Source organism: Vanellus vanellus (assembly GCF_965231255.1).
Source record: "Vanellus vanellus genome assembly, chromosome: 7".
Classification (NCBI taxonomy): Eukaryota; Metazoa; Chordata; class Aves; order Charadriiformes; family Charadriidae; genus Vanellus; species Vanellus vanellus.
In genome coordinates, this window is record NC_138912.1 from 21,838,672 (window position 1) to 21,865,784 (window position 27,113).

At 44.2% G+C, this 27,113-nt stretch overlaps 1 protein-coding gene across 1 annotated transcript in view; it reads left to right on the plus strand.

Moving 5' to 3' along the window:
• MARCHF8 (membrane associated ring-CH-type finger 8) overlaps nt 1–26,276 on the plus strand; it is a gene marked incomplete at its 5' end in the record, with an annotated part of 79,691 nt that extends 53,415 nt beyond the window's left edge. The window contains 6 exons of the mRNA XM_082486782.1: nt 77–127; nt 11,235–11,314; nt 11,620–12,465; nt 14,442–14,622; nt 18,496–18,643; nt 21,121–26,276. Coding sequence (XP_082342908.1) covers nt 77–127; nt 11,235–11,314; nt 11,620–12,465; nt 14,442–14,622; nt 18,496–18,643; nt 21,121–21,425 — 1,611 coding nt within the window. The 3' untranslated portion in view covers nt 21,426–26,276. The remainder of the gene's footprint in view (nt 1–76; nt 128–11,234; nt 11,315–11,619; nt 12,466–14,441; nt 14,623–18,495; nt 18,644–21,120) is intronic.
• Nucleotides 26,277–27,113: the final 837 nt, after the last annotated feature.

Here is a 27,113-nt window from a genome sequence, read left to right on the forward strand (position 1 = left end):
GGTTTCTAATACCAACTTTAAAATATCCTCATAACTGTGATTTGTTGCTGCAGTGATCCTGTTCTTCCTCTTTCAGAATGAGAAGGCTTTGGGGCATTCCGTGAGCCGCTCTAGTAACATCTCAAAGGTATGTTCCCCGATATAATTCAGTCTTTAATAAACTTGGGGATACTGGGATTTCTTTCATTTTGAAACCGGGGTGATATACATGGCAATGTGACCAGTAGAAAATGCTTCCTATGCCTGTCTGTCATTGATAGTCACTCTTGAAACATTAGAACTCTCTGGTGTTTTGCAGACTCTCTTTACAGGTCAAATGAAATGGAAGCTACAGTAGGTTTTCTCTTTCACACTGTCAGCCTCCTTAGCTTGGTAGGAGCAAGATAGATGACAGATGCCTGAGATCTTATCTTGGGGGGGAAAATCGCTCCAAAAACATCACTCAAGTATGTTCTGTTATACCATAAGCTGTCTGATGTCATGTTCTCTGTAAAACACGTATAGCCATGCCGTGTTGGATATGTGGTTAAACATTATTTTATTGTCGCTTCAACACTGAATTATTGTTACCACCATGAAATGCATTGTTATCAGTGCATGACTACGTAAGTATTTTTAAATGTTTTCTATTACAAGCCCTGATCTTTTAAGGGAAGCATGATGCTCTACCCAGTCTAGTCACACATCAGTATAACCGATGGATACATCAAAAGCACAGTTGCTTTGTTGTGCCATTAGGAAAAAAGTATCTTCTGTCCAAGATAACTTATTACAATACATACCCTACTCCTACTTCTGCATTAGAAATGAGAAGATTTTTGATTAGCTGGAAGCCTGACGCCTTTTTGCTTACACAAGTATCATTGCTTAAAGCCTTCATGCAAGGAAGGCTGTACTGGTCGACCAGTGTTTTTCACGGGGTGCGTAAGCCTCAACCCTTTGTTGCCACAGTTGATGTTGCTGGTAATAGTGACTTTTAATGAGAGACTGCTCCATTATGGCTGTGACAAGCTCAAGTCCCTTTTTTCTATTCTGGGTACTTCAGGATATAGGAAGCTGTTCATGCCTGTCTCCAGCAGAGGAAACAGTGGCTGCACTTAATTTACGGTTTGTATGTGCACAGACAACTTTTACTTTGGAGAAGAAGGACAAAATTACTGGGTGTCTTAAATAATGAGCAGGGCAACTGTCCAGTGCATGAGGTATTGACCAAGCTGAAGGTGTTGTTATCATGGAGTGATGCAGGATTGTGTTTTGCAATCGGCATCAGAAAATGTGCATTCACAGACAGGGTTTTGAAATAAATACCATGCGAGTATAACTTCTCATCTGTGCTCTTCTAAAATGGGACTGTAGCTGTTCCTTCTTACCCTGGCTCTTCTCTTCTCAGGGATCCTTAATTGGATTTTTCAGGCATTGTTCAGCAGAGATGGTAGTTTTATCATTAAGTGTCATTGTACTTTTCCCAGAGTGTCTGAAATTCAGCACAACAAGCCTTTTGGTAGCAGCAGTTTGGTACCCATATGAAGCTGCACAGTTCATTCTTAATTCATTAAGAACTGGTAGTGTGGCAGTGCGGTGGGAAGGACCTTGCACTCTGGCAAAGCTCTCCCTGGGAGCGCTGGCAAGTGAGACATCAATATTTGCATTCATCTTCAAACACCGAAAAGTTCAACGCGATTGCTGTGTGTTGCAAAAGCTGAAGTTCTCAAGGGGAGCAAAAGTCAGCTCTGCCAGTTCGATGGGTGAGACTTTTTGGTTGCAAACGTGAGCTTCCCACAGATATTGATGTTCTTAATGCTCGTTTGTCGCCTCTGTGTCTGATCCATTCCATGTACCTACTCCAGTCTGGAGATGGCTTCCAACAAGGGCAAGAGGTGGAAGTCCCATCGGTGAAATCATTCCCCTGATTTGCCTCATACATCCGAACGCTGCCTTGCACATCCAGGTAGTCCAGTGCTGAGCTGCAACAGTTTATTTTGCAGTCTACAGGTGGGTTGGCTGTTGCAAGCAATTTGTAGGACGAACCAGCAAAGATTATAGTAGTGGGATGCTGCGTGGAAGCTTAATTACATAGAAAATTTTTCAGTAGTTCTGAGGTTTAATAGAAAAGCGCTTTTTATTTTTGTTTAGAATAGTGGAACAACCTGACCAAAAAGGCAAATTGAATACATATAAAGGAAAAGTATGGAAATGCTTGGCTGCCTGTATGGCGTGTTCTGAAATCCTCAGAGCTTGTTGATACTACACCCTTTTAAGAGGAGCTATTTAACCAAAGTTGAATTTAATCAATTATATGCTGTATTTCCAGATATGTTGGGGAGTGTGTGTGTGTGCGTGTGTACAGAAATAATGATCATGCTTCCTGCAAATGACTGTTTCGGCTATTATTTTTCCACCCAAATCTAGCTTACAGCGTAGCAATGTAGCAAATCTGCTACAAATGCTTGGCACTGCCACTTGATTCAAAGCCTTTCTGGTGCCGATATGTCATTATGAACCTGCTGTGACTATTGCTGTGTATCTTTCCACTGCTTTCAGTTGCACAGTGCACTATGAGTGGAAAGGATTGAGTCAGAACTCAGCCTCTAGCCAAGAGAGGATGCTGCGGTACTCGGTGTGACCAAGGAAAGCAACGCCCTAGGGCTAAAAGTGATCAAGGAGGGAGGCAGACAGATGGTGCCACTGAAAATGAGATCAGCTGGTAGAGGTAGCAGGACCTCTCCGAACATGGACCCCAAGTGCTGGGGCCAGGTGGAGCCGTTCCTTGGGAGGAAGGGGCAGAAAGGCAGTTCTCCAGGAGGCAGATGCTAAGAGAGGCTGAAGAGATGCTAGTACGTGTGGCCAGGCCAAGAAAAAACAATCACCTGAATACTTGGCTAGGGATGGAGGCCAGAAGCAGCAGAAAAAGGAGTAGGGAATAAGATGTAGGAGGATCTTCACATGCTGCCATTAGGGTTTGTGCAGTCTGTTGCACGCTGGGGGACGTGGCATTCCTCCAGGCCCTTCTTTGCTTTTTTGGTGTGTGTATTTCAGACACTCCTTTTAAATCTGCTCCACGTTAAATGTTTGAATTTATGCAATATTTTCTATGTTTGTTTTGAAATAAAAAAAAAATAGTGCTGAAGGCAGGTTGAATTGATTTAGTCATGGGACTTGGACACGGCCCGGTTCCCAACTTGCCCTGTTCAAGCACAGTGATGCTGATCGAAACACCTCCGATTGGCACAGGGAGGGCATACAGCCCAGATCCACATCCCCACTGTTTACCCTAAGCCAGCACTTTTGCCAAGAAGCCACTGTTCACTGGTAAGTGCCTTCATCATACAAGCCACACAGGGCAATAATTAAGCTTTATAGAAGTTTCGTCCTCTAAATATAGATGAAATTGACCCTAAAACACAGCTAGCCACTGAGAGCAGCTAAAAAAGGGATTTTCACAGTGGTGGTAATTCATGCCTTCTGCTTTTAGATAAAGGAATTGTGCTTACAAGCAGGTTAAATGAAGGCACTAACAAAGCTGGTCTATAAACAGTTATCCTCAAATTAGTGATATTGTTTAGGTTTACAGGGTCTGATATATCCTGAAACCGATGATGTGATGTATGGAAATACCTTCAGGTCATCTGTGTGCCGTTCCTGTCATCTGATTGCTCTGGAGGGCTGATTTTAGCGTAGTGGGGAAGTGCTTTGTAGTCTTACTTTCGTGGCCCTCTAAGGGGTAAACTTTGAAAATACTAATACTGGGATCACAGCAAAGGAATCAAAAGTGCACTCCTTAAAAAATGTAAATGCTTTGTCTTTTCTGAAGACCTGTACAGTTTTATCTTTTGAGCAGAAGCACTCTGTGAAGTATTAAATTATTCTTGGGCTGAATGGCAGCCAGTGGAGACGCAAAGTGGTAGCCTAAGCTTGCTATGAAATTTAAAATCCATTTAGGCTGTTCATCAGCTTGGAACAGATTTAGAAAAGCATATGAATACACACGTCCGCTGTTGCTTGAAGCTTTGATGGATTCAGTGGGCGTTCGTCCGTAGAAAAGCAGTCCAGGTTTTTCAGTCGCAGAACTTGGCTATCCTATAGTCTATCAGATGACCAAGGTTTACTGAAAAGAACTGCTGCTCAGAGGTGCTCTGTTCAGGTGCATGAGCCTGGGGGTAGGGAAAATGAAGTTGCTTAAAAAAATTTTTTTAAAATCCTTCTACTGAGCTATTGGGGAAAGGAAAAGACTGGAAAAACTGTACAGGGTGAAGATTAAGGTATGCTCTTTTCCCCACCCGCAAGAGCAAGTAACCTCATGCTGGGACACGGCGCAGTCGTGTTCGTAAGAAGGGCGATAGTCTGCCTGTGCTGTGATAAATCCCCTCGCCTGGGGCTGGATTCTTACTTCATATAGGTATGAGGGCACCCTGTGAGGGAGGAACCTGCAGGTGTTTCCTTTCCTCTTTTCTTCTCTCAGTCCATTCAGGGTATTTTGAGGAAGATTTTTAAGTCAAGGGGCCTTTTTTTTTTTTTTCTTCTCCTCCCTCAGAACCTGTGTAGTTGTTACTGGGTTTAGTCAACATTAATCCTGTGCTATAGGCAGGTTGAGTTACGCTTGGGGAGATTTTGAAAGGATAGCTAGCTTCCTTTCTCTATTGCCTTCAGCTCTGGTATCTCTAGAGAAAGTCCCTGCCAGAATCCTGCTTTAGATTTCTTTAGGAAGAATGAGGGGAAGCTGACTTCAGCTCCGCTCCTAGGTTCTAGACATAATTTTAATTATAGTCATATACATTATATAAAATGTGGAACAAAGTTCTTCCAGCAGCTGACTGCTGGTTCCTGTTGAATTGTTGCCAAAATTATATGGTGGAGTTGACAATCTTGAAAATTTCAGATGCCTCTTTCCCACATCTTCTCTTCCCTCCCCCCCCCCCCCCCCCCCCGTTTGTTTTGTTTTTTTTTTTAACCACTCTCCATTCCAGTAATGCATCTTACCCCAGCTAAAGACACTTGATTTTAATATGCACTGGAAGTCAAAACAGCACAACCCTGGTAGGGAGGATTTAATGGAGAAGACCAGAAGTTACTGATGTTTGATCCTGCCACGTTTGATATTTAGGAAAAGCTTTCAAAACCAGCCTGTCGGCAGGGCTCTTTGCCCTTCACAACATCCAGTCTGCCCGTAGTGGCCTGTTCTGGTGATCTCAAGTGTCAGGTTAGTACACTCGGCACAACTGGTTGGTCCCATGACATTGCTGCCTGGGTGTGCTTAGTTCAGCTGGAGGCCTCCTTTGACACGTGTGCGGTGAAATGACCATGTCTGTTCCACAGATGAGCGTTGGAATCTTCACAGCTGCAGTGCACGCCAGCAGGAGCCCTCAGCCAGTGTGTACATGGAATACGGCACTTGCTGAAAGCCTAAAAACACAAATATGTTGCATACCGGTGGATAGCTGGAGCCAAGCAATTATATTTGTTCTGCAGTGGCTCCCGAGAAATGATGGATGTGTCCCTTGGGTTTAATTGAGACCTCCCTGCCTGCCTTCAGCCCAGGCTCAGGTCTTCTCAGCAGAACAAGCAGAACTGAATTTTGCCGCGGTGGATGAGACGGGGCTGGGGCTGCCCCTGTCAAAGGGAGGGGAGGTGAATGGCGCCGAGGGGGGCACAACAGAGTCGGACTCCCTGCGTCTCTTTGTAGACGTCCTTCCCCTGTCTGGAGACTAGCCAGGTTAGCTGTGGAGCGCCTTGCAGTGGCACTTGGAGCCTTTTTTCACAAGGCCTCTATCACTGTTTTCTGTCCTAGATCGCTGTCTGTACCTATGTGCTGGCAGAGGAACAGGTATGGGGTGGTTGGTCTTGGTTTCCGTGGTGTAAACTAAGCAGGGAGCAGGGCCTGGGGCTTTCGCTGCCTCTGGAGATGCACCATGCAAGAGAAGTGCCTGCCATGTCCGTGTCTAGCAGCAGCCTTGCCTTCTTAATACACATTTAAATAGGATCTGTGTGCGAGAGATAAAATAGCTCTTTGGCAATGAGTTCTTCTAAAACACGGGGTGTGATAACCGTCCCTCTGATTCTGTCTTCCCCATGTGCTTCTGCCACATTCGTCATTGTGATGTGTAAATACCAGGAGAGGCAAATCTGATAAAAACGGAGCTCCCGGTGGCCCATTGTAGATCACAGCACTGATCTCAGTGCTGAAAAAGCGTCACAGTGCAGGGGGCTTGCTTGGGGTGGTGGTGATGAAAGGCGGTGGACCTCGATCACTGGTTGCGCTTGGCACAGGGCAACTCCAGGGCATTGGTGGGAGATGTCTCCACTTAGCCAACCTCTACTATGGTTAGCTGTGTCTCTTTAATCCCCGGAAGGACTGGTGGTAGTTGGAGTTGGCTGAGTGGAGAAGACCATCACTGTGCTCCCATTGTTTTTATGGGGACAGGAGACAGACAGAAACTGCTGCAGTGGTCTAATGGCGCTTGAGACATTTTTTAGCATCAGTCTTTTTGACAGCAGGTGCAGGTACCTTTTAGGATTATTATTTCTCTCTTATTTTATTTATTATTTTTTTTTAGCCCAGCAGAAGAGCATCGTTTTGAAATGGGTTCATGACAGTGTAAAATAAAGGCAAACCCATAATCAAAATACCAGGTTGAAATTTGGGTTGTGGAGTGTTTGGCTCCTTGCTCTATTGCTAAATTTGTGTTTGTCTGAAGCTCCTTGTGCTGCAGTTCCTCCTAAGTAAAAGACTTAAAATTTTGCTTCTTTTCTTTAACCCAAAGGAGAGATGTGCTACATTATTAAATGTGTATAGTGCTTAATATGTTAGTTCCAGGTCCTTAGCTGAGACTTTTAGGTGTTTTTGTAGCACAAATAGTAGGGCCACAGTATTGGTCCTACTCATGTGGCACCTAGAAATGATCAATTTTGCAGGTGTGGCGGAAAACCTTTCTATGCTTCCTTCAGACTTCTTATCAGTGGAGGAATTCTTCTGGAGTTGTTTCTAACTTTTTGCCTTCAATGAATAATTTAATAAGGTTTTTAGAATGTGACAGGCCCTGTTCTTTAAAAAGAGGTATAATTGCTAGTACTAAAGTGCAGCCCAGAGTGAGATGACAGCAGCCATATCCAGAAGTGCCATCTTAGATAAGCAGGTTATCTTGGAATATACCCAAACCATTGATGTGTTCACTATGGCTCATTTCAAAGATGCTTTTGTTTTCTGAGACAGGGTGGGTTTTTTTGCTTTTCAATGTGCAGCATGTTGTCACAAGTAGGCAATCGGAAAAGGCTGAGTTCCTTCACCAACAGATCACACTGTTCATGGAGTGGGGGCAGAATGAGAACAACTAGCTATGGCAGCACGTGTGTGTGTCTATATATGTACATGTGTGTATATATGTACACATATGTACATATATATACACGTACACACACCCGCATATATGTAAATATATATCTATGTTCCTGATGGCAACCCTACAGCAGCCTTCCAGGGATTGTTGCCTTCAGAGTCACTGTGATTATCTACACATGAGTGCAAGCCACGCTGTGACCTCACTGAATTGCAGTAGATGGGAATGTCGATATACATAATTAACTAACTATTGACCTTTAGTCCTGAGCTATTTTAGGCAACTAGTCTGGCTGGACAGGGTAAGTCACTAGCACATAGCTCCTAGGACTCATCGTTGGAGGTGATATTCCTCCATGCGAAGAGCATGAAATTCCACAGAGATTCAAGTGATTCTGGAGTTAGAAGGGTTGGGGCTTAAGCTACCCATCGTATAATGAGCATGGCAGAAACCCCCTATGATAAGGAGTGCTTTAAAACCTGTTACTGCTGTTGCCACCGTAAGTAGCCAGTCCAACGAAAGGTGCTGCTGCTGGGGCATTACAGATGGTGTGTGTGCCAGAAGCTACAGGGTGGTGAAGCCTTTGATTGCTTATTTTCCCAGCCTCTTCAGACTGAGGCTTGCATGGGAGCAACATCAGAGCTGCAGGCTAGCTGGTTCCTCCTCTCTGTTGCATTCACCCATCACATTGCCTCTTCTTTGCCCTGTTCTGGCCCAAGGCTGCCAGTGTTTCTTCTTTTCTGAGGCACCTCTCTGCCTGATAGCGGCTGTACCTGAGTCAGTAAACCCAGGCGGGCTGTGTGGACTGGTGAGCGTCAGCTGCGTGCACCTCTGCTTCTAGGACTGGCAGAACGAACTTCTCGGGTTCTTGGCAGCAGCTTGCGTTTCGCTGGGCTCCTCTCCTGTCGGTGAGTTGTGCCTTGCCCTTGGAGGCTCATTGCTCTAACCGACTGATGTTCCTCTGGCAGCGGGAGCTAGGGAAGTGACTGGCACTAAACAAGCTCAGTAAAAGATGTGGTTAGATTTACCCGACCTCGCTATCCTAATCTGGTCTGCAATGCAGGTGTGTAAATAGTTTCATGAACGAAAAGCACGGGAGGAAAGGAGGACGGACTGAGAGACTGGAGGCTCGTTGAACCGTGGTGGTTGGTGGTAGCCACAGCTTACGTTAGCTGAAACCGAGGGTGGGGTGTAACTTCCTCCAATGTTTTGTTGTTCCGCTTTGTAGTGCCTTTCCAAGCGTGTTAACTTCTGTTCATAATTTGGTTGCATTTGCATTATATATAGAGATGGAGCAAAGGACCTCCTGTACTGAAGCAAGAAGATAGGAGGAAAAGGAAATGGGTGGGGTTTTTGCAAGCTGTCTGGAATGGCGCTGGCATCTAGAAATGGAATAGTAAGCTTGAAATGCAAATGAAATTCCACAGTTTCTTGTTTGTCCCAGCCTCTTGATTTCCCAAGTGGTGAGACTTTGACACTGTCTTGGTGGCAGGCAATTGGATCAAGAAACCAGTAACATGGCTTCAGAAGGGAAATTTTGAATCACTGAATCTACTCATCTGTTATTAGTCTGTCACATCATATATACTGCTGTCTTTTTTTCGAAAGCTTCATGGCTAAGGTGAAGGAGTAGAGAGATTGGATTCATTCTAAGCATGTTACCTTCTGTGATTTGCTCATAACATAAAGCCTGAGACAGATTTATTAATTGATTTGTGACTTCAGTTCCAACAATATATGGCTCTGTTTCCATGGCAGAATGCAACATGCTGTTTTACTGGTTCAATATTTTGTTTTCAGAAGATTGCTAAATATGTCTTTTTAAATAATTCATTATTTAAGTCTTACTAATTTTCATTTGCATAATTACAGCAGCAGATTATAGCGTGTCAGGTCTTTCAATAACTTGTCAGTCTTTCTTTAGAAAAAGTAAGTACTGCACAAACTTGTTTTAAAAGATAGGATTTGAAGTCAGAGATGTACCTGCTTTCAGGAGAGGTTAAGCATCAAACAGAGAGAAAATTTCCAGGTAATACCTGAATTCCCCTCACTGTATGGGCAGCATTGTATATCATTAGCATGTGCAAGTGGTGTAAAATGGGAAGAACCATGGTTTCCAGGATAAAGCCAATAATTGATCTTTAAGTCTTTTATGAATGTAACAAATCAAATTACATAGTTCAGTTTGCTTCCTTGCCCAAGGTTATTCTCTTGGGTTTTGTTCTATATGTGTATCTAACTGGATATGGGAAATAAGTTACAGTGTCCTACTACGGATCAAGAGGCATGTGTTTGAGTCTTGCCCTCAACTCTTGCAGACCCAGCTGTAAATGGATACCTATTTTTTCAGGCTCGGTGCACCTGAGACATCCCAATGAGAGGCCAGATACATTGCTCGCTGTAGTGCTGTTGGCTAGAGAAACAAAACCTTAACAGATGGGTCCTGTAAATTGGAAGATGACGGTTGTATCTGTATATATAAAATTGCGTGTGTGTCCTAGTATACCCATCTTCTCTCACAAAGAAAGAAGAGTATGTTGTGTGACAAAGAAGCTTGCTTTTGCTATAAGAGTATAAAAGCCTGCAGTGGCCTTGTTTTTAAATATACCATAGGAGCTTTTAATAAATGAAATATGGAATTGAAGAGACCCAAGACAGACAGAGTGTGTGTGTGTGTTGCACCGTGACCAGAGATGGTCAAAGCAGTGATGACTGAGCTGGCTGAGGCGAGGTCTCTCCTGGCCTGGCTTTGTGCAGCCCAGCATGGTGTTGGCCCTTCTGTTGTTCTGCTGATTGCATTGTTCCTTCCTGGGTTTCGGGCTTGGCTTCGTATCAAAAGAGCTGTAAACCTTTGTTTGAATTCTGAAATGCAAGCAGTGTTTTGCAGCGGTGGGAGAGCGGCAGGGCATATCCAACCAACAGCTGTGGAACATGGGAGAACCAGGTTTAAAGATTCTCTGTTACGAGGTTATCAACGCAGGTTGTCTCCTTGCCAAAACCTCTAGGAAGAGTCAAAAAGTTTCTGTTAATGACCCACAGAATATTGAGGCAGAAGAGGCCTATAATAATAGCTCATGGAGTCCCAGCCCTGAGACAATGATTGTTCTTACCATGTTGATTTTAGAGGCTTGTCTATCAACTGTTAAATATGCCAAGAGCTTAGCTTTATCTTTTTGAGTTAGTTCAGCTGAATTCTTCACTTATTCTGTTTCTATTTTCTCTCGCTTGTTGGGTCTACGAATGTGACTGCTGCCACACCTCTTCTCCAAGTAGGTGGGGGACCCTGTCAGAGCAAGAGCAGGATGAAAGGGCTCGCAAAGCACAAAGAGTACTTCAGGGAATGGTCTGGTTTGGCAGATGGTGCTCATGTGCATATGCTAGCACAGAAAATAAGCCCCAAATAGTGTCTGAGTTACTGAATTACTGACGGTTCTGCCTTGTGAGAAAAAAAAAAATAATAAAAAAAAAATAAAAAACCAAAACAGCCACAGCCCAAGCCTCTAATCTCTTGTCATCTTTGTAAGTGGAAGGATTAGCTATTGTATGGTAGCTAAATTCCGACTAGTCTATATACACACCTCCATCTAATTATTCTAATTACTGTAGCATTGCTCATTTCCTGAGCTATTGTTTCGTGCAATGTTTGACAGCTGGCAGGTTCCGCTCCAGAGATGGCTGCATTTGACCTTGAGGGAGAACGTTTGTTCCGATTACTACTTTTCCAAAGATGAGGCTGTGTGACCTCCCTTTTTAGCATTTTACAGTAAAGCTACTTCCTTGCAACTAGCCCTTGAATGTCTGATGCAGAGTGATATGCTGTGTTTAACCCTGAAGGCGATTGCTGTGTATACCAAACTCTTCCGACTTGTGACTTGCCGTGTGTTTGTTGTCATTTCACTGCAGGCTGGAAGTCCAACCTCTATCTCTGCCCCTCATAGCTTCTCTCGGACTTCTGTTACACCATCCAACCAGGACATCTGCAGGTAAAGTGTGTTGTTTGCATGGCTGCAGTGAGGCCCGTGCGAGGTTCAACTTAAGCAAAACCAAAACTGGAAAAGCACACGTATGGGGAAGTAAGCCAGGCGGGGGTCCCGTTTGAAGCGTCCCATTTGTTTGACTCAGCTGCTGTCTAACACTGCTTCGTTGAATCCCACTGACTGTTCGGCCCCGCTATGTTTGCCATTCCCACACTAGCCGTAATGCTCATTTCTTCACTTTTAATTATACGTGTTCTCTTATGTAATTGTTTTTTACTTTCTGTGCTTTTATTCCACTGTTCTGCATGCAGTTCCAGTGCAGTGTTTTCTGAGTGTTGTCATCACAGTCCAGTGCAGTCTGCTGTTGTCTTGAAAAATCCGCACTGCCAGAGCCCTCTGACACAAGGGGTCACTGTGACAGTAATCTGTCAGGACACGTTACATGCAGCAAAGAGAAACTCCCGTGGGCAGGATCGGGGCCAGGCACTCAGGTCTGCTAAGAACGCAAAGCCCACCCGCACTCTGAAATTCTCCAAGTCTCTCAATGACGTGGACCAGAAGGCGCAGAGCACCAGTGAGTGCTTTGACTATGTGGAGCGAACACGCTCAGAAGGCAAATTGATCCCGACTCAAGAGCAGTGTTTAAGGATTAACAAATTCCACCTTAAAGAGAGGAAACCGCTAAATCTCAGGCCTCTTTCTTTTAGCAATTCTAAGCACTCCTACATCCCTTCCCTTTCCAACTACTCGAGTGCATCGGGAGGAGCAGAGAACAACAGCGCTGTGCATATCCCCTTGCTGGAGGACAAAGTGGACCATGACAACTCAAGGAGCAAAAAACTGTTGCGTTACCTTTTTTCCTTCTCCCACACCTCCAGCACCAGCAGCCTGCATAAGTTCCACGAACTGGAGAGCTATTCCAGTCACTTCCAAGCTGAGAAATCCTCCAGCGTGCTGGTGGAAAGCACGGACTTCTGCTCTGATGATATGGGAGACGATGACGTCTTTGAGGACAGCACCTCAGTGAAACTGAAATCAAAAGAGCAGCGGGCGCCGCTCTGTTCAGTTGAGAAGGACAGTGACCTTGACTGCCCTTCCCCCCTCTCAGAAAAGTTCCCCCCTCTCTCCCCTGTGTCCACATCGGGGGATACCTGCAGGTTGGTTTACCGGAGAACCGCCTACCTTCGAGCCCTCCCATGTGCAGTGGTGACCGTTCTGCTTTTCCCCTGCCTCTGTGCTGTTTCTGTCTTTTCTGCCGCCCTGTGTCACCTTGCTTTAATATGTGCGCTTTGAAGCATGCAGCCTCCTTTCTGCTGTCCTGCACCCCTCTGATGCGCTTAACAAGGCTACGAAGCGAAAGAATTCCCTTTGGAGTCAAATAAATTCTCTGGCAATTTGTTTCGGGTTTGGGGTTCTGAGATGGCATTTTTCTCTTATCAGTGCCCAAACTGGGAATACCATGAGACAATCAGCTATGTGTATTAAAGGCCGAGCTGAACGTGTCTCAGCTTTTAATGAGCAATGTGTTGTCCTCACAGCCACTGCTGGTTTGGTCAGAGGGTGGGCAGTCAGGAGGAAAACAGACTGTTTGAAAATTGCTTCTGAGATCAGGTCGATATAGCTTAAGATTATTTTTTTTAATTTTTTTTTTATCTTTTCCTCACAGTTTGTGTCCCACAACACTCTTTTATTTGTAAAGGGCTTTCTGGATGCCTTAATCGAAAGGGGGATCTGAGCGCTGGGTGCCCGTGGGCCTGTGTGATGTCCATAGTGTGAGGTCCAAAAAGGATGGGTGTCCTTGTTCTAACTACAGAGGGTTAGTCATCTGCACAGGTGGTGAGAACAGCCAGCTCTGGACTGTCTTCATGGTGACTTGTGGGCAGGCGTGCCCCATCCCAGCTCCAAGATGTGGCTGAGGAGCAGGAGTCACCAAGTACAGAAGCAAACATCCCATCCCTTTACCTAGCGTTTTACCATCCTAATCTGTCTCCTCCCTGACAGCACTTTCTGAAGCTGGCTTTGTTACTACTTGCCAATATTATTTGATTTCTCCCCCTCATTACCAGCAAAATCTAGTTCCGTACTGGCTTGTCATCAACAAGACGCTGTTGTAATCCACCCACTCCTTCATTTCCACTTGCCAGCTATCAGCGAGGTCGCAAGAGGCAAGATGCTACACATCAGTAAGAGATTTCAGTAATAGACAGGGATGGCAGCACGCCAGGACGTACTTCACATATGCTTAGTAACTTACATTCATTTCCCTGAGCTCCTCACCATCCCCCCTTCAATTCATGACCTCTTCCACGCGGTTAGAAGGACTTAGTGATGTTTGATGCAACCCAAGGGCTCTGTATAAATTGAGGCTGGAAATCAAATGCCAGCACCCGTTAGTAACGCTGTATCGGGTGTCCTTGCTGGCTGCACAGTTAGGCTGTGAGGGAAACGGACGGGGGATTTCGCAGAGCTGATGCTTCCCTAGCAGCTCTTGCAAAGTAAGATTTGGAGAGCAAAACCATTAGTCCGTTTAGAGTAGGTGTATTTTGGGGAGGTTCAGTGCTGTAGCTTTGCAGCGCGGACGTGTCTCTTAGCAATCGACACTAGAAATAATCACTTCTCTTGTGCAAAATCCAGGCTATCTAAATTAACTCTTCGTGATACTGGGGTGGGCTGTTTCACCATTGGTTTGGGAATTTTGTTTTATCTTCTGTTTCAGATCGTACTCCGTGAGTAGCTGTACCTCTCTGTGCATATTTTGTCTTGGGAAGTGCTGTCTGATCTGTTTAAGTGCTATTTTCAGTTAAGTGCTGCCGTTCTAGATGAAGCGTTGTCATTTCTTACCCTGTTTTTTCTTTTGGATACTGCATTTCTGTCAGGCTCTGTGTGTCCGCCTCATCTGTTAGAAAGCAGCTGTCTAGCTAGCAGTGTCTGTGCTCAGTTGTTTCGTGCCTGTGTACGTGCTTGCGCAGCAATGGAGATCTTGAGTTTTAGCTCCTTTGTGGAAAACATTCCTTTGATATGTACGTCTCAGGATCCTCAATGGACAACCGCGTGCGATCACAGATATTACATGCCTCTTCCACATCCTTTCTGCTTCCTCTTCTCCTAATGAGCAGCTTTGCTTCTGATTCAGGATATGTCACTGCGAAGGAGATGATGAGAGCCCTTTGATTACCCCCTGTCACTGCACGGGAAGTCTTCATTTTGTGCACCAAGCCTGCCTGCAGCAATGGATCAAGAGCTCAGACACGCGATGCTGTGAACTGTGCAAGTACGAGTTCATCATGGAGACAAAACTGAAGCCTTTGCGAAAGGTAGGCGCAACACCCGCTTCCCCCAGGAAATGCTTTGTTAAATGCAGATCCGCTGCGAGAAGAGGCAGTCCTTGCCCATGAGCCCGCAGCACCCCCCACCTATTTAGCACGTTTCCGTGGCTCCTTGGTAAGCCTGGTCCCCTCTGTATAGGTGCAAAAGGGTGTAAATTAACACTCAGCCTGGCAAATTGCATCTGTGCAAATTGTTCCGCAATTGCATCGGTGCAATCCAACTCTGAGGGTTAGCTATTGGAGCCTAGCAGCTCTCTGTGTGTAAACGTACATACATACACACACATACGCGTATGCGCGTGCGGCAACCTGATTTTTTTCTTCACAGTTACATATTAAGAGCTGATGCACAAAAGTATTTGCTCTGCAGTTATCCAATTTTTTTTAAATAGGGAGTTTTGTAGTACTGTTACCAGATTTAGTTTGCTGCTCTGAGATCCACGTGGCTTTTAAGTTCTCTTGAAAATGTGAGCGTTTCGTGTTAAACTTACTTTAAATCACACTTTCTGAGTGTAATTTGGTTAAAATTTATAGCTTTTTTCTTTTTAAAGGAGCAAACCTTTTTTAGCAAAAATATCGTAGTTTATGTAGAAGAAGGTTCACCAATAAATATGTTTTCATTTTTACCTTTTCTTAGACTGTGATTGACTAGGTTTTAGTACTTCAGGTTGCTAGAACCTGTATTTTTGTTTTATAGAAAAGTACCTTTCATAAATCTGGTGACTTAAAGTATAGGTACTTAAATGCTACTTGTATTGTAAGGCCAGTTTTGTGCTTGTATCCTTTTTGTTCTCCCACATCCTCCGGGATTTCAAGTTCAGTTGGTGCTTACCATCAAGGTTTTGAGATGGAAGTCACTGGTATTCTTAGCACAGACAAATCTTGCCATGTCTACCAAAGTGGAATAGGTTAATAACAATAACCTCAGTCTGGACCTAGAATAAATGAGAAATATTAAATTCAATTATGATGAGCCAAAATCATGTAGAGTGGGAAGTCCAGACTGCAGCCATCCGAAATCTGTCATAAGAACTCATCCGATTCCTAAAAGTGACCCCTAGCAGAAAATAGAGCGGATTTCAAACGCTTTTTTTTTTTTTTATGGAGCGTGTATATGTCTTAGTATGTCTGGTTGATGGGACAACCTCCGCTTACGACTGCGGTGAATCGTTGCCTTCTAAGAACTGCAGATTTCGCCTTGGGTAGCCCCTTCACCCAGAGCGTAGTACCCCTGAGCTGCAATATTGGCCGTCATACGCTCTCTTATCTGCACAGACAATACTTTGCACAGCCCGGCCATGGGACATCAGAGGAATTGCTCTAGACAATCTCAGGTAAAAAGAATTGCTATAGTTGGCAATTAGCTGCTGTTTTTTCTGTGCTTTCTCTGCTTGGAGTGGGTGGAAACATTTTCTGAATGTGTGTGCCCTGTGAGAAAAAGCTGTTGGGCACCTTCAGAAATGAGTCACTCAGCGTCGTTAGTTGTATCTGAATAGGTCATCTGTGGGAAAGAGACCAGCTGCCAGAAGGTAGGGACAGAGCCATAAAGAGAGGGAGAAGGAATTTACCTCTCAAATATATCTAGAGAGTCTTGTAGAGGTTCAGCTGCAGCCAGACGACGAGCTGCCTCCGTATCTTCAACTCCGCCTATACGGTATCCTGTCAGTCAGGAGAAAACAGTCTGGAACTGGTGATTACGAACAGGATGGGACAAATAATAGGGCTTGTGCTTGTCTGTGAGGTGGAAATGGAGTTAAACATGCTCAGCATCCTAAGGTTGTATCACAGTACCGTGCGTTGGCCTGTTCAAACACGAAGTTACTAAGGGAAGAGGATGAGAAAAAAAAAGTGTCACGGTTTAAGTGACGATGAGGGGAGACAAGAGAGGGATGCTTTGTTTTAGAATTTCAATGGGGAAAAAAAAAAAAAGACGACATTAAATTTAAATTTTCTGCTGAATTTTTTGTTTTAACAACACTTCAAAAACCCAGAAATGCTGACTATTGTAATTGGGGAAATTCCGCATGCTGTGTCATCGGAATAATGCAGCAGGGACCTACAGACTCGAGTTTCCTCTCTGGGCTAGTGCACAGTTTGCAGAATATCTTCTCTTTTGCTGTGCAGTCATTTCTCTTGAAGAGGTGAGATGGTATGGCTTGGTTTGGTGGCTGTGGAGCCAGAAGTTCAGAGGCGATACTGTCCAGCAGAGGAGCTCAAGCTGCAGAACAGAAGAGAGAGATATAAATTAATCAAAACCCAAGTCCTCGTGGCTCTGTAAGAGCATTCACAAATAGATTTCACATGCTTACATTTTGACAAAATAAATTAATTAATTTGTACTTTCTATCAAAATTAAACAAACTTGTTTAGATGCAAAAAAGCAATTTTCTGTGTAAAACACAACGTCCAAAGGGAATATTTTGTCCAATCTCTTTCTAAGAAGACTGAAAGCATAACGCTTTCTAGCATGACGTGAGTCTTAGCATGTCATTGCTGGAAGTCTCCAGTTCTTGTGCCATGATGAGATTTGGATGCCCACAGAACAGGAGATGTGGCTTGGACTGGCCAAAGAGATTGTTTGTTGGCAAGACAGAGAGGATCATAAAGTCTCTGTTTCAGTGTTCAACCGTTTCTGTATTTGTAGCAGTGGAAACAATAATTCAACATAATGGGTGATCTCAATCGTACCAGTCAGGTCATCCTCACTCTCACATTATTCCTCCTTTTCAAAGTCCTCTTTTTCTACAAATTATTCTAGGAGACATCAAATGCAGCTCTCTAGAAATGCAGAGGTATGTATGAGAAGCTTATGTGCCCCAGCATATATTTAGTGAAAGCGTGAGAAAAGCCCATCTTAACTCTCTGTTCCAAGCAGATACACTGAGGGATGCGTAACCCACATGCAAAAACATTCATTGGGGGAATTGCCAAAAAAATAATTTTAAAAAAAGCTTCCAGGTATCTCAGGTAAAAAAAAAATAAAAGCTGGTTTTGAACAATTCCTTGCATATTAGAAGCATCTATAATAATTGTCGAGTTTCTTTGTATCTTTCCTAAATGACAAAAACCTGGCTGTGTGGTTTTCATTTGGGCTGTGTAAACATTATTGATAGAGGCAGGTCCGGCGATTTAATTTGCTGCATCCTCTCACTTACAAAAGCTGTCATCCCAGTTCTACTCTATATTCCTAGGGCACGTGTATTTAAGCGCACTTGAAACACTGAAAATAAAATATGGGTGTCGCTGCTGTAAGCAGTGTTAAATATACGTGAAGACTGAATAAAACCCCAAGGTGGGAGGTGAGAAGTGAGCAGCCTTCATCTGAGAGCTAAACCGCCCTGACTGTGTGCCGGGGGGCTCTAACAGAGCTCGGCGTGAGCCGTCTTGCGCGCACTGGTCAGTTGGATCACGTAGCACTTCTCTTGCAGTGTTTTATTGAATGCCTGCCTGAGCAAGGGTGCCCTTTGCCGCTCACGATGCTCCGCGGTGGCGGTGGGTACCCGCTGTTCGGTGGGGAAGGAGCAGCCTTGCTTGCGCTGCACGAGGCCTCGTGTTCGGGTGCCTCTGTGCCAGCGTTGCGCCCGCCTGGGCGAGCAGGGCGCGATGGCGTTGCGCTGAGGCTCCGGATCGGGGCTGAGCGCTGCAGGTCCCCTCCGGCGCCAGGACCGCTCCCGTCACAGCAGGGTGAGCTGCGTACACGCTGTGCTCAGGGCAATAATGCCGTTTGACTTTTAAAATCCCATCTTAGGAGGAAGCTGGTCTCCTGCCTGGTTTTGGTTCTTATCGATGTTCATTTTTTATACTCTCTAGTAGCTGCAATAAACACCTAATGTTTTGCTCTGCTTCTGGGTTTCTTGCCAGTGGGAGAAGCTGCAGATGACAGCCAGCGAGAGGAGGAAGATCGTGTGCTCTGTAACATTCCATATCATCGCCATCACCTGCGTTGTGTGGTCTCTCTACGTCCTGATAGACAGGACCGCGGAAGAGATTAAACAGGGACAGACTACCGGTATGTTACTTGCTTATCGTCCCACTTATTCTCTTGGAATATTTATTTATCTTGAATGCAGAGAGGATGCGCAGCGTGAGTGTGCAGGTAATGTTTATACTTAGACTAGTCAGCTTTAGCCTGAGGTTGGGTTGCTATAAAAGCACAGTTCTAAAATGATTTCGTTAAATCAGTGTAAATTCATCTGTGGGTGCTTTTTAAGTCTGTTTCGAGTCAATTTAGTTTGCACTTATGAAATGCAGAGATATGAGAGCTAATCCGCTGTAGCCAGACACAAAATTGCACTGCCTTAACTAATTTAGTTTTAAATTGGAACACTTACGGAGCAGATAAGGACGTAAGCGTTCGTTTGCTGCTATGGCTACCTTTTAACCGAGCAAAACCAGAACAGGTTTTAAAAAGAGAAGTAAGAGGAACCTGAAACCAAATCTTTGAGGTAAATCAACAGGGTTTTCTTTCTGTTCGGTCATCTGTGAGGCGGGTTAGCACAGGTTTCCCGTGAGGGCCACGTTAGACCGGAGACGTTTTCATGAGCGGTTGTGCCTGAAGCAGAAGAAATTCAGGTTGATTCTCAGGACTCCAATTCACGCAACTGAGATGAGGTGCGCTGCCGTTCTCGTAGTGGCTGCCACCCCACTGCAGGCGTATCGTCACTTCTTGAATAGTAGGTTTTCGTTAGCATGCCAGGGGTAAACTTAGCAAATTGAAATCCGTTTACCTGGGTGTGCTGGGCTGCGAGTTTGCAGCTGTCACAGAACTGCTTCTCGGGCAGCTGAGCCATCCCTGAAGGTGGGGATAGAAGGGACGGGCCATCTGCCCAGGTGGGGAGCCGTTAGAAGGCGAGATGTCCTTGCTCCCAGAGCATTGCATGCCAACGAGGCATGCAGGTGGGAAATGTTTTGTTGGGGATTGAAGAGTGGTGCTTGGGGAGGTGTCTGAGCATCGATAAACCGGCCAATCCACAGAGCTGCTCCAGTCTCTTCAGAGCAGAATCACACTTCAAACTGGACATTTCTAATTTGGGCTGTAGGTTGATTGTTCGTGATTTCAGCCAGGAAGCTGCTTTGAATGAAATCTTTCCATTTCTGTTCCGTCCAACCCCATCTCTTCCACGCATGCCGAAAACTGTTGGCCTTTCAGTGTAAGGTTACCATATGATAACGAAAAGCATTTGTTTTCAAAGATTTATTGCCCCCAGGTTATTTTAGCCAAGAAATATATTAGATCAACGTGAACAGGAAGTTTAGTGTGAATATTCAGTACTTGTTACAATGCTGCCTTTGCTCCCTTCCTTTTGATTCTAAATCAGGGGAGTGCTGTAATGAGCTGGGGGGGGGGCGGTGGGGAGCATCTGTGGGTATACATTCATGTCTCCACAGGGGAAACTACATGCTATCACCATCTACAGATGGCATCGGATAGCTCACCTGTGAATCAGAGGTTCAGGTATTAATCATGAGTGGGATTTCATCAGTAGTCACATTGCAGTGCCCTTTGTATTTTGGGACTAAAATATTTTCATTCCTCCCACGCTGCCATGTGTTTCCAGAAGAACACTGGTCTGTGTCTTGATAAAAACTTTGAATATTTGGGAGGCCATGATTTTATCCTCTGTGAAACCTGATAGTGGGTGATTTAGCATTGTTTCATATCCATCTGGTGATGCCGCTTCTCTATAAAGAGGAGAGAAACGGGGTGGATGGAGGGCCGATGTAAGCAGAAGATGTATAAAGTGAATAGTCTCTCATTTAAAAGTAGTTGGTAGAGATGTAACGAGATCCGGTGTCTAAAAGTTCGAGCTAGGTAAATTCAGGAAAAGTGATGGTGGTCATTCTTAATACGGAGGGTAAGTGTGTCAGGATGCTTCAGCATCTCCAACGCTTGCAGTTTTGCCTCAGAAGAGACACTCTAGTTCAACGACGAGTTACTGGGAGTGATGCAGATAAAAATGCCCGGTCTGCGTAACGAACATGTCAAGCTAGATGGTAACAATCGTTCCCTTATGAGTTTAAAGACTATGACTCCGTGTACTGTGAGATCACAGAGTGGAACAGACATCCTGGGCCACTGACTTAAGTCATCTGCTATGAAGAGGAAACCATGCCATAGAATCCCTTTCATAATCTGATCCAATTTTCATTTAAAAACAGGTGTAAAAGGACCTAAACTTATTACTGGCTGCTGCCTTGACTCTGTCTGTCATTGTGTCTGAGCCCTTGTGCAGCACAGAGGATCGATTGGTTTGGTTTTGCTCTGGCGGGTGAGAATAAATGTGATACGTGAAGTAGAAGTCCACATGTGTTTGACTTAAAGGGGGGGGAAAGGCCAAACAAGAAATATGGCAGAGTAACAACAGTTTGTATGGCCCAAACTCTGTGACAGTTCCCTTAAAGGATGTTTTGGAGAGATCCAATGTAGCCCAGCCGATACTGACCCAGTTCTTTTTCTTTCTTCTTTTTTAATTTTCTGTTTTCCAGGGATTCTAGAGTGGCCATTTTGGACTAAGCTGGTGGTTGTGGCTATTGGTTTCACTGGAGGACTTCTGTTCATGTATGTACAATGCAAAGTGTACGTACAGCTGTGGAAGAGACTTAAAGCTTATAATCGAGTAATATATGTACAAAACTGTCCGGAAACTAGCAAAAAGAATATTTTTGAAAAACCTGCACTAATGGAGCCAAACTTTGAAAGTAAAGAAATGCTTGGGGTTCACCATTCAGACACAAACTCTTCACATTACACAGAGCCAGAAGACTGTGCTGCAGAAATCCTTCACGTCTGATCGCTGGGTGGGAGGGGCGTTTCTGTATGTCCTTGAAGATCTAAAATATCATTGTTTACTGCAAACTGCTCTACCTTTTTAAAATCGGCTAACAGCTGAGGGCTGGCAGATGGATTTTTTTACCTTTGTTTTTTGTTGGCATTTTTTTGAATCCCTTTGGCGTACCTGTCAATGTCATCATGGTTGCATACCTCTCAACCTTTTGTCTCTCGTAGTGGCTGATCAAAGAGCCACGGGATACTGGGGAGAATGAGCCTTGGGTTTGGTATCCAGCAAGCCGCTAGTGAACTGCCATCAACTTCATGGAGTCTGTTACTTTAGAAGATGACTCTGAATGATTCTGGAATATGTGTAGAGTGGAGTTTGTTTGTTTGTTTGTCTGTTCTTTAAGCATGATGAAGGAGGCTGTCCCAGACACTGAGGGAAATGAGAGAGCTGGAGTCTAATCTACCGCTAACACTGCCACTAACATTTTGTCTTAGGCAGCAGGTGTAAAATTTTGCTTTACATATTGTGATGAGACTTACAAAGCATATAGCACTTTTAAAAATCTTTATTTTGTAATATATATGTCAAATGAGAATGAAACTTGAAAGAATGTGTCGTTTTCGAAACATTTCTTCATTCTTTACCCCATATATTCTTCTGGAACGTAAACCTCTTGCCTTATAAGAAAAAAAAATTAAAAAAAATTTTCAACCTGTGGTTTCCAACACATGCCCACATTATCTTACTAAACATAACACTAAAAAAAACTCTGCCTCTTTAGGTTTCCTTTGAGAAGCAATTTTTTCAAAGGATATTGCACTTGTGACTTGTGTATGGGGAGTAGTGGCTGTGTACAGTTGTTCGTTTTCAATGCGTAATGGTTTCAACGCTCTGTTTCGGGGATTGGGTTTGCTTTGCTTTTTTTTTTTTTTTTTTTTTTTTTTTAAACAGGTCAGATCATCAACACACCTGCACATATATACCTGTTGTAACTTTCATTCCAAACCATTGACAAAGGGTTTGTTGCTATATTGATAAAAATGTGAGCTGTTACGGAAAAAAAAAAGATACTTAGTCAATACAGCTGAAATTGGTTTTCCTTCTTTAGTGCTGTGTCATGTGTGAATTAACCAGGAATTTGACGTTGTCAGAGGAGATGCTGAGATCATCACCTAGGAAGTAAATATTGCGTTAAGTGGATAAGTTTAAAAATACTTGCCTGGTTTTAGTCCTGATGCGATGCATTACGTGGTGAGAGAATAGCTTTGTCTGTGCTTTTGAATTTGGGATTGGCTTTTTAATCAGTTAGCCTCACTGAAAAGAGGGGGACAGCTTTGGAATCTGTTTGCAGGGCTTTAGACAGAGCTGCCCAAAGCCTGGGGTGTCTGCTGTTAATTGGCGTGACCAATCTGTGTCACTGAACCCCTGTCCGGCTTCAAGCCCTCATTTAACCAAAGTCTCAGTGCGACTGGAGTGGAAACAAAGCCCCACGAAAAGTCAGCACATGAGGCCTCTGCATTTGACAGCTGACTTTCTCTACCTGAGCCCTATCTAAATCTCTGTAAAGTCAATTATAATCTTCTGGTTGGTGTTAGGAGTTGCCTGGACTTCTCAGTTAGGGAAAAGCTTCTGTTCATGTGTCGAGATACTGAACTAAATCCCCAGCTCCGGTTCAGGTTTTCCTTACTCTTTTTCATGCACAACTTTCATTGAGCAAGTTGTTTGGTTTGGGTTTTTTTTTGTAATAAAAGTAGTTGTTTTAAGACTTCCCAAAGAATAAGAGTAAGAGATCGGTGATTCCTTTTCTTAAGATGTAATATTAATTTATTTATAATTTAATCTTGTAAAAGAAGGCAGAGAAGGGACTATGGTAAGAGAACACACACCAGTGGTTTCTAAGAGCTGTTAGAGGAAAAGCGTGTGCGTGCCTCTGCGTGATGTCATGCTTGAAACTTACTGGCTGTGATCTTCATGAGCAACGCTGTACCTTGTTCTTGAGAGGTTTTAAAATACCCAGACCTCTAGGCAGTCCTAGCAGAGCTGCACTGGCGTGGGTTTGTGTACGGTGCTAGGTGCCAGGATGTCCCAGGCTTATGTGATACAGGCAGACAAACCCCGCATACCCTGCTGGTATCGGGGCAGCAGTCTTCACGACCATCCGCATGTAGAATTTGTTGCCTGTGCCTGCCATAATTTAAAGTGCAATTACTGGGGCCGTTTTCTGAACTCTGCTGTGGGCGATCCTCTTCTGTTATGAGAACCCAGATAATACACTGTCTTGCTTTGTTTTCTATTTTGTTCTGTGAAAAGATTTACTGGATAAACTCAGGTGGGTTAAGTATCAGGTCTTGCACGCTTTCGTCATGTTCTTCTGAAATGCCCAAGTGCACAAGGCTTACGTGTCTGCGGGATGCTCACGTTACAGCTGCAAGATGCACAGAATCAGCTGCCGACTGATGCTGCGCACGTTCTCATCCGATGTGTGGCCAGTAGGTGAAATGAAAATGGACAAGTTCTGGTATGAAGCCTGCTTGTTCTCCAGCTCACACCTGAGAGGCACTGGTGTCTGACCGATGTTCTGACAAGTGCTGATACGGCATACTGTGATGTGCTGGTACTGTTTCAATCACTGTCATATGTGATTCTTGGTGGAACGTTGTTAAATCTTATTTGGTGTTTTGGAAGCTGCATGTGGCACAGGCCAGGTAGTGTTCAGTGTATTCGGGATACTGAAGTTTTTTGCTGTACCCCTATGTATCTTAACTTGGGAAGAAAAAACATCTCCAGCAAAATCATCTGGGGAAAAATATTTGCAGATGAAACTGTTTTAGCCGGTGTCGCTGCTAACCATCCCCTCTCCCAGCAGGTCTTTTCTGAATGAAAGTTAAGGCCTAATATTTAAACTCCTTACACTGCTTAAGAATGTTCATACCAGGAAAGGCTGCAGAAGAGATCCATCTGTCAGGGGGTTTCATTTATGCTGGTCACACTTCTCATGCTGATTCTTGCTTGGTGTTAACAGTGGGCTTCTGGAGCTGCAGTTCTCCGCTTCCGCATGGTGCCGTCAAATGGCGTGAGAAGGCTGAATGGTGCTTTTTCCTTCTTTCTCCTCAAGGAGATTCTGTTGACTTGTTTTTAGCTTCCAGCTGCGAGGCACTGATGCTAGTTCAGGTGAGCTCCGTCCTTCCCATCACTAAGGGGAACGACAACCCCCCGTCAGGTCAGACTTTCCAACACTAGCAGCTTTTGAAATTACTGAAATAGAAGTCAGAATTATCTTTTTTTTTTTTTTTTTAGTCCTTGTTCCTTGGCCAAAGTTAGTTTGGGTTACCTGGGGCTTTTCTGAGACCAGCATTTAAGTAGGAGGGAATATAGGCTTAATACCATCTACCACGAGCCCTTCCCTAGATTGCCAGAGCCTTTGCTGACATGCCCCAAGCTCTAGACATCTGACCAGATTCCCATGCTATTGACTTAAATCCAGTCCAAAAAAATGTCGGCTGTGCCAAGGAAATTTCCCTGCCGTGTCGTATTTGGTCTATCTGCCAGGTCACGGACACGCATTATGTTAGAAATACAGGCGTGTGCTGCAGAAGGTTGATCCCCTTTAAGAGATCATGAGATATTAGTTTCCTAGGAATTCTCAGGACTTTCTTCAACTGTAACCCTGTATTTTGGGAGCAGGGGTGTTATTTAAAATATTGCCCTGTGTTCTGAAGAGATGGCCAGACCTGGGGACGGCTTTCTCTGGTTCCGTGTCACTGAGATGGGCTTTGCTTCAGCAGGAGGGATTCACTGAAAGTTACGCTGAGTCTGCAAGGGGTTAGAGACGTGCTGGGCCTGGGAAATCCTGGGAAGCAACAGCAATTCCCTGTCCAAGCCCCCTTCTGCCAGTCCCCTGTACTGATCAGGGCATCAGCCCCACTTGGGGTGGTGCTGTGAAGAAGGGGGGCGCTTGGCGTGCCGCTGGTGGCACACGGATATGGCCACCCACGGGGGCCGGTTGCTTCTGCCCTGTGTTTGGCTGGGTAAGTATCTATGACAAAGGGGGTCCAAATTTCTGCTGAAGAAATTCTGCTGAGGTATGTTAAGATACAGGTCTCTGGTGTAGTCTGCTGTGGAGGTTGTGGCCAGCAGCGAAAAGGAGGTTGGTGATTCTGGGTTGGATCTGTCTCAAATATGGGTGAAAGAGGGCAAATACAAAAGCAAGGATGTTGCTGGCTGGATTTCCACAGCGTTACATTAGAATATACAAAGATAACTTCTAAGTGGGACCTTTTATTTTGTGATTATCTTTTTAGTTCTGAGATACTGCAGTGTCTGTATATTCCAATGAAGTACTGAAAGCACTTGTCTTTGTATAGAAGATAACTGTTTAAAAAATTGCAGCTGATCTTGTATTTAGGTAAAACATTTGTAGATAGGAATTGTATAATGTTAAACGACTTTACACTGGCATGTGTTGTATAGTTTATACAAGACACTTCACACTTCTGCAGAATTTTTTAGTTAGTAAATTTCTTGTAACTTAAATGTATAGTTTTGTATCCTTTCATGTATGTTCATTTTCTCAGTATTACCACTTGAAGAATTATTTTTAGTTTCTTAAACTGTAATTGGTTATTTGTGTGTGATACACAGGGTTATTGACTGCAGCAATAAAGTGTTTCTATAAAAAAAAAAAAAAAAAAAAAAAGAGAACAAACCAAAACCATTATAGTATCCGTTTTGTTTGAAAAAGCATTAGAGGCCCATGCGAGAGAAAAAGTGAAAAAGTGAGCTCTCCGGTACTAAGATAATCAAAGTGAGTTACTTTCACTGGAGTAAACACGGAACTTGATGAGTGTTCAGTGTAGCAGGCCAACACAGGGTAGCATCCCATGACGATTTGATGTTAAAATGACTCATAATGATAAAGGGATAGTTAACCATCAGAATAAGTGGGCGACTCCTCCGATGCAGTGAGAAGATACGACTGTGCAGGTGCTTTGGCTCAGATGCGGGAATCACGGGGAGAATTTTCTGGCCCGTGCCATGCAGGAGGTGGGGAGAGAGGATTCCTGTGGGCCTTAAAATCTGGAGCTTCTGGAATCGACACTGAGTGTTGCTATGAACGCTTCATGTCTGAAGTCAGCGTTCTCACACGCTTCGGTTTCTATGCAGGGGTGCAGGGCAGAAGGTGCTCGTTGCTGTGATTCTCCTCTAAGAAGAAAAATAATTTTGTGTAAGTGGTGGATGGCCGTATTTATCCTTCGGTGCTGATGGCGTGAGCGCGATTGCAGTGCCGCGTGTGTTTTCATGCCAGGACTGAGCCTCAGAACAGGAAGTCTTCAGTGGTTTCTCTTAAATAGGTTTGTAGCACCAGTAGCTGAAGGCAAACAGCTATCTGCGCTGCTGTGAGAAGGCTTGTAACAGAAGCATAAATGCCAAAGAGCATATAAGATCTGGAAAGCTGTGTCTGTAACAGACATAAGGGGGCTCAAAGAAACTCTTTCAATTGATGCTTCTTTTTAAGGAGTGATCAGTTTTTAATTTTCTTTTGGGTAACAAAGGGGAAGAAATCTTAATGCAACCCCAGAGAGGTGTCTCCCACGCAAAACAAAAGGTTCTGTCCCATATTCCTTAGTGAAGCAACTCTGGTTGTTATAAACGGACTTGCTTCCATAAAGTTTGTAAACCCACCAGCAAGACCTCTGAACA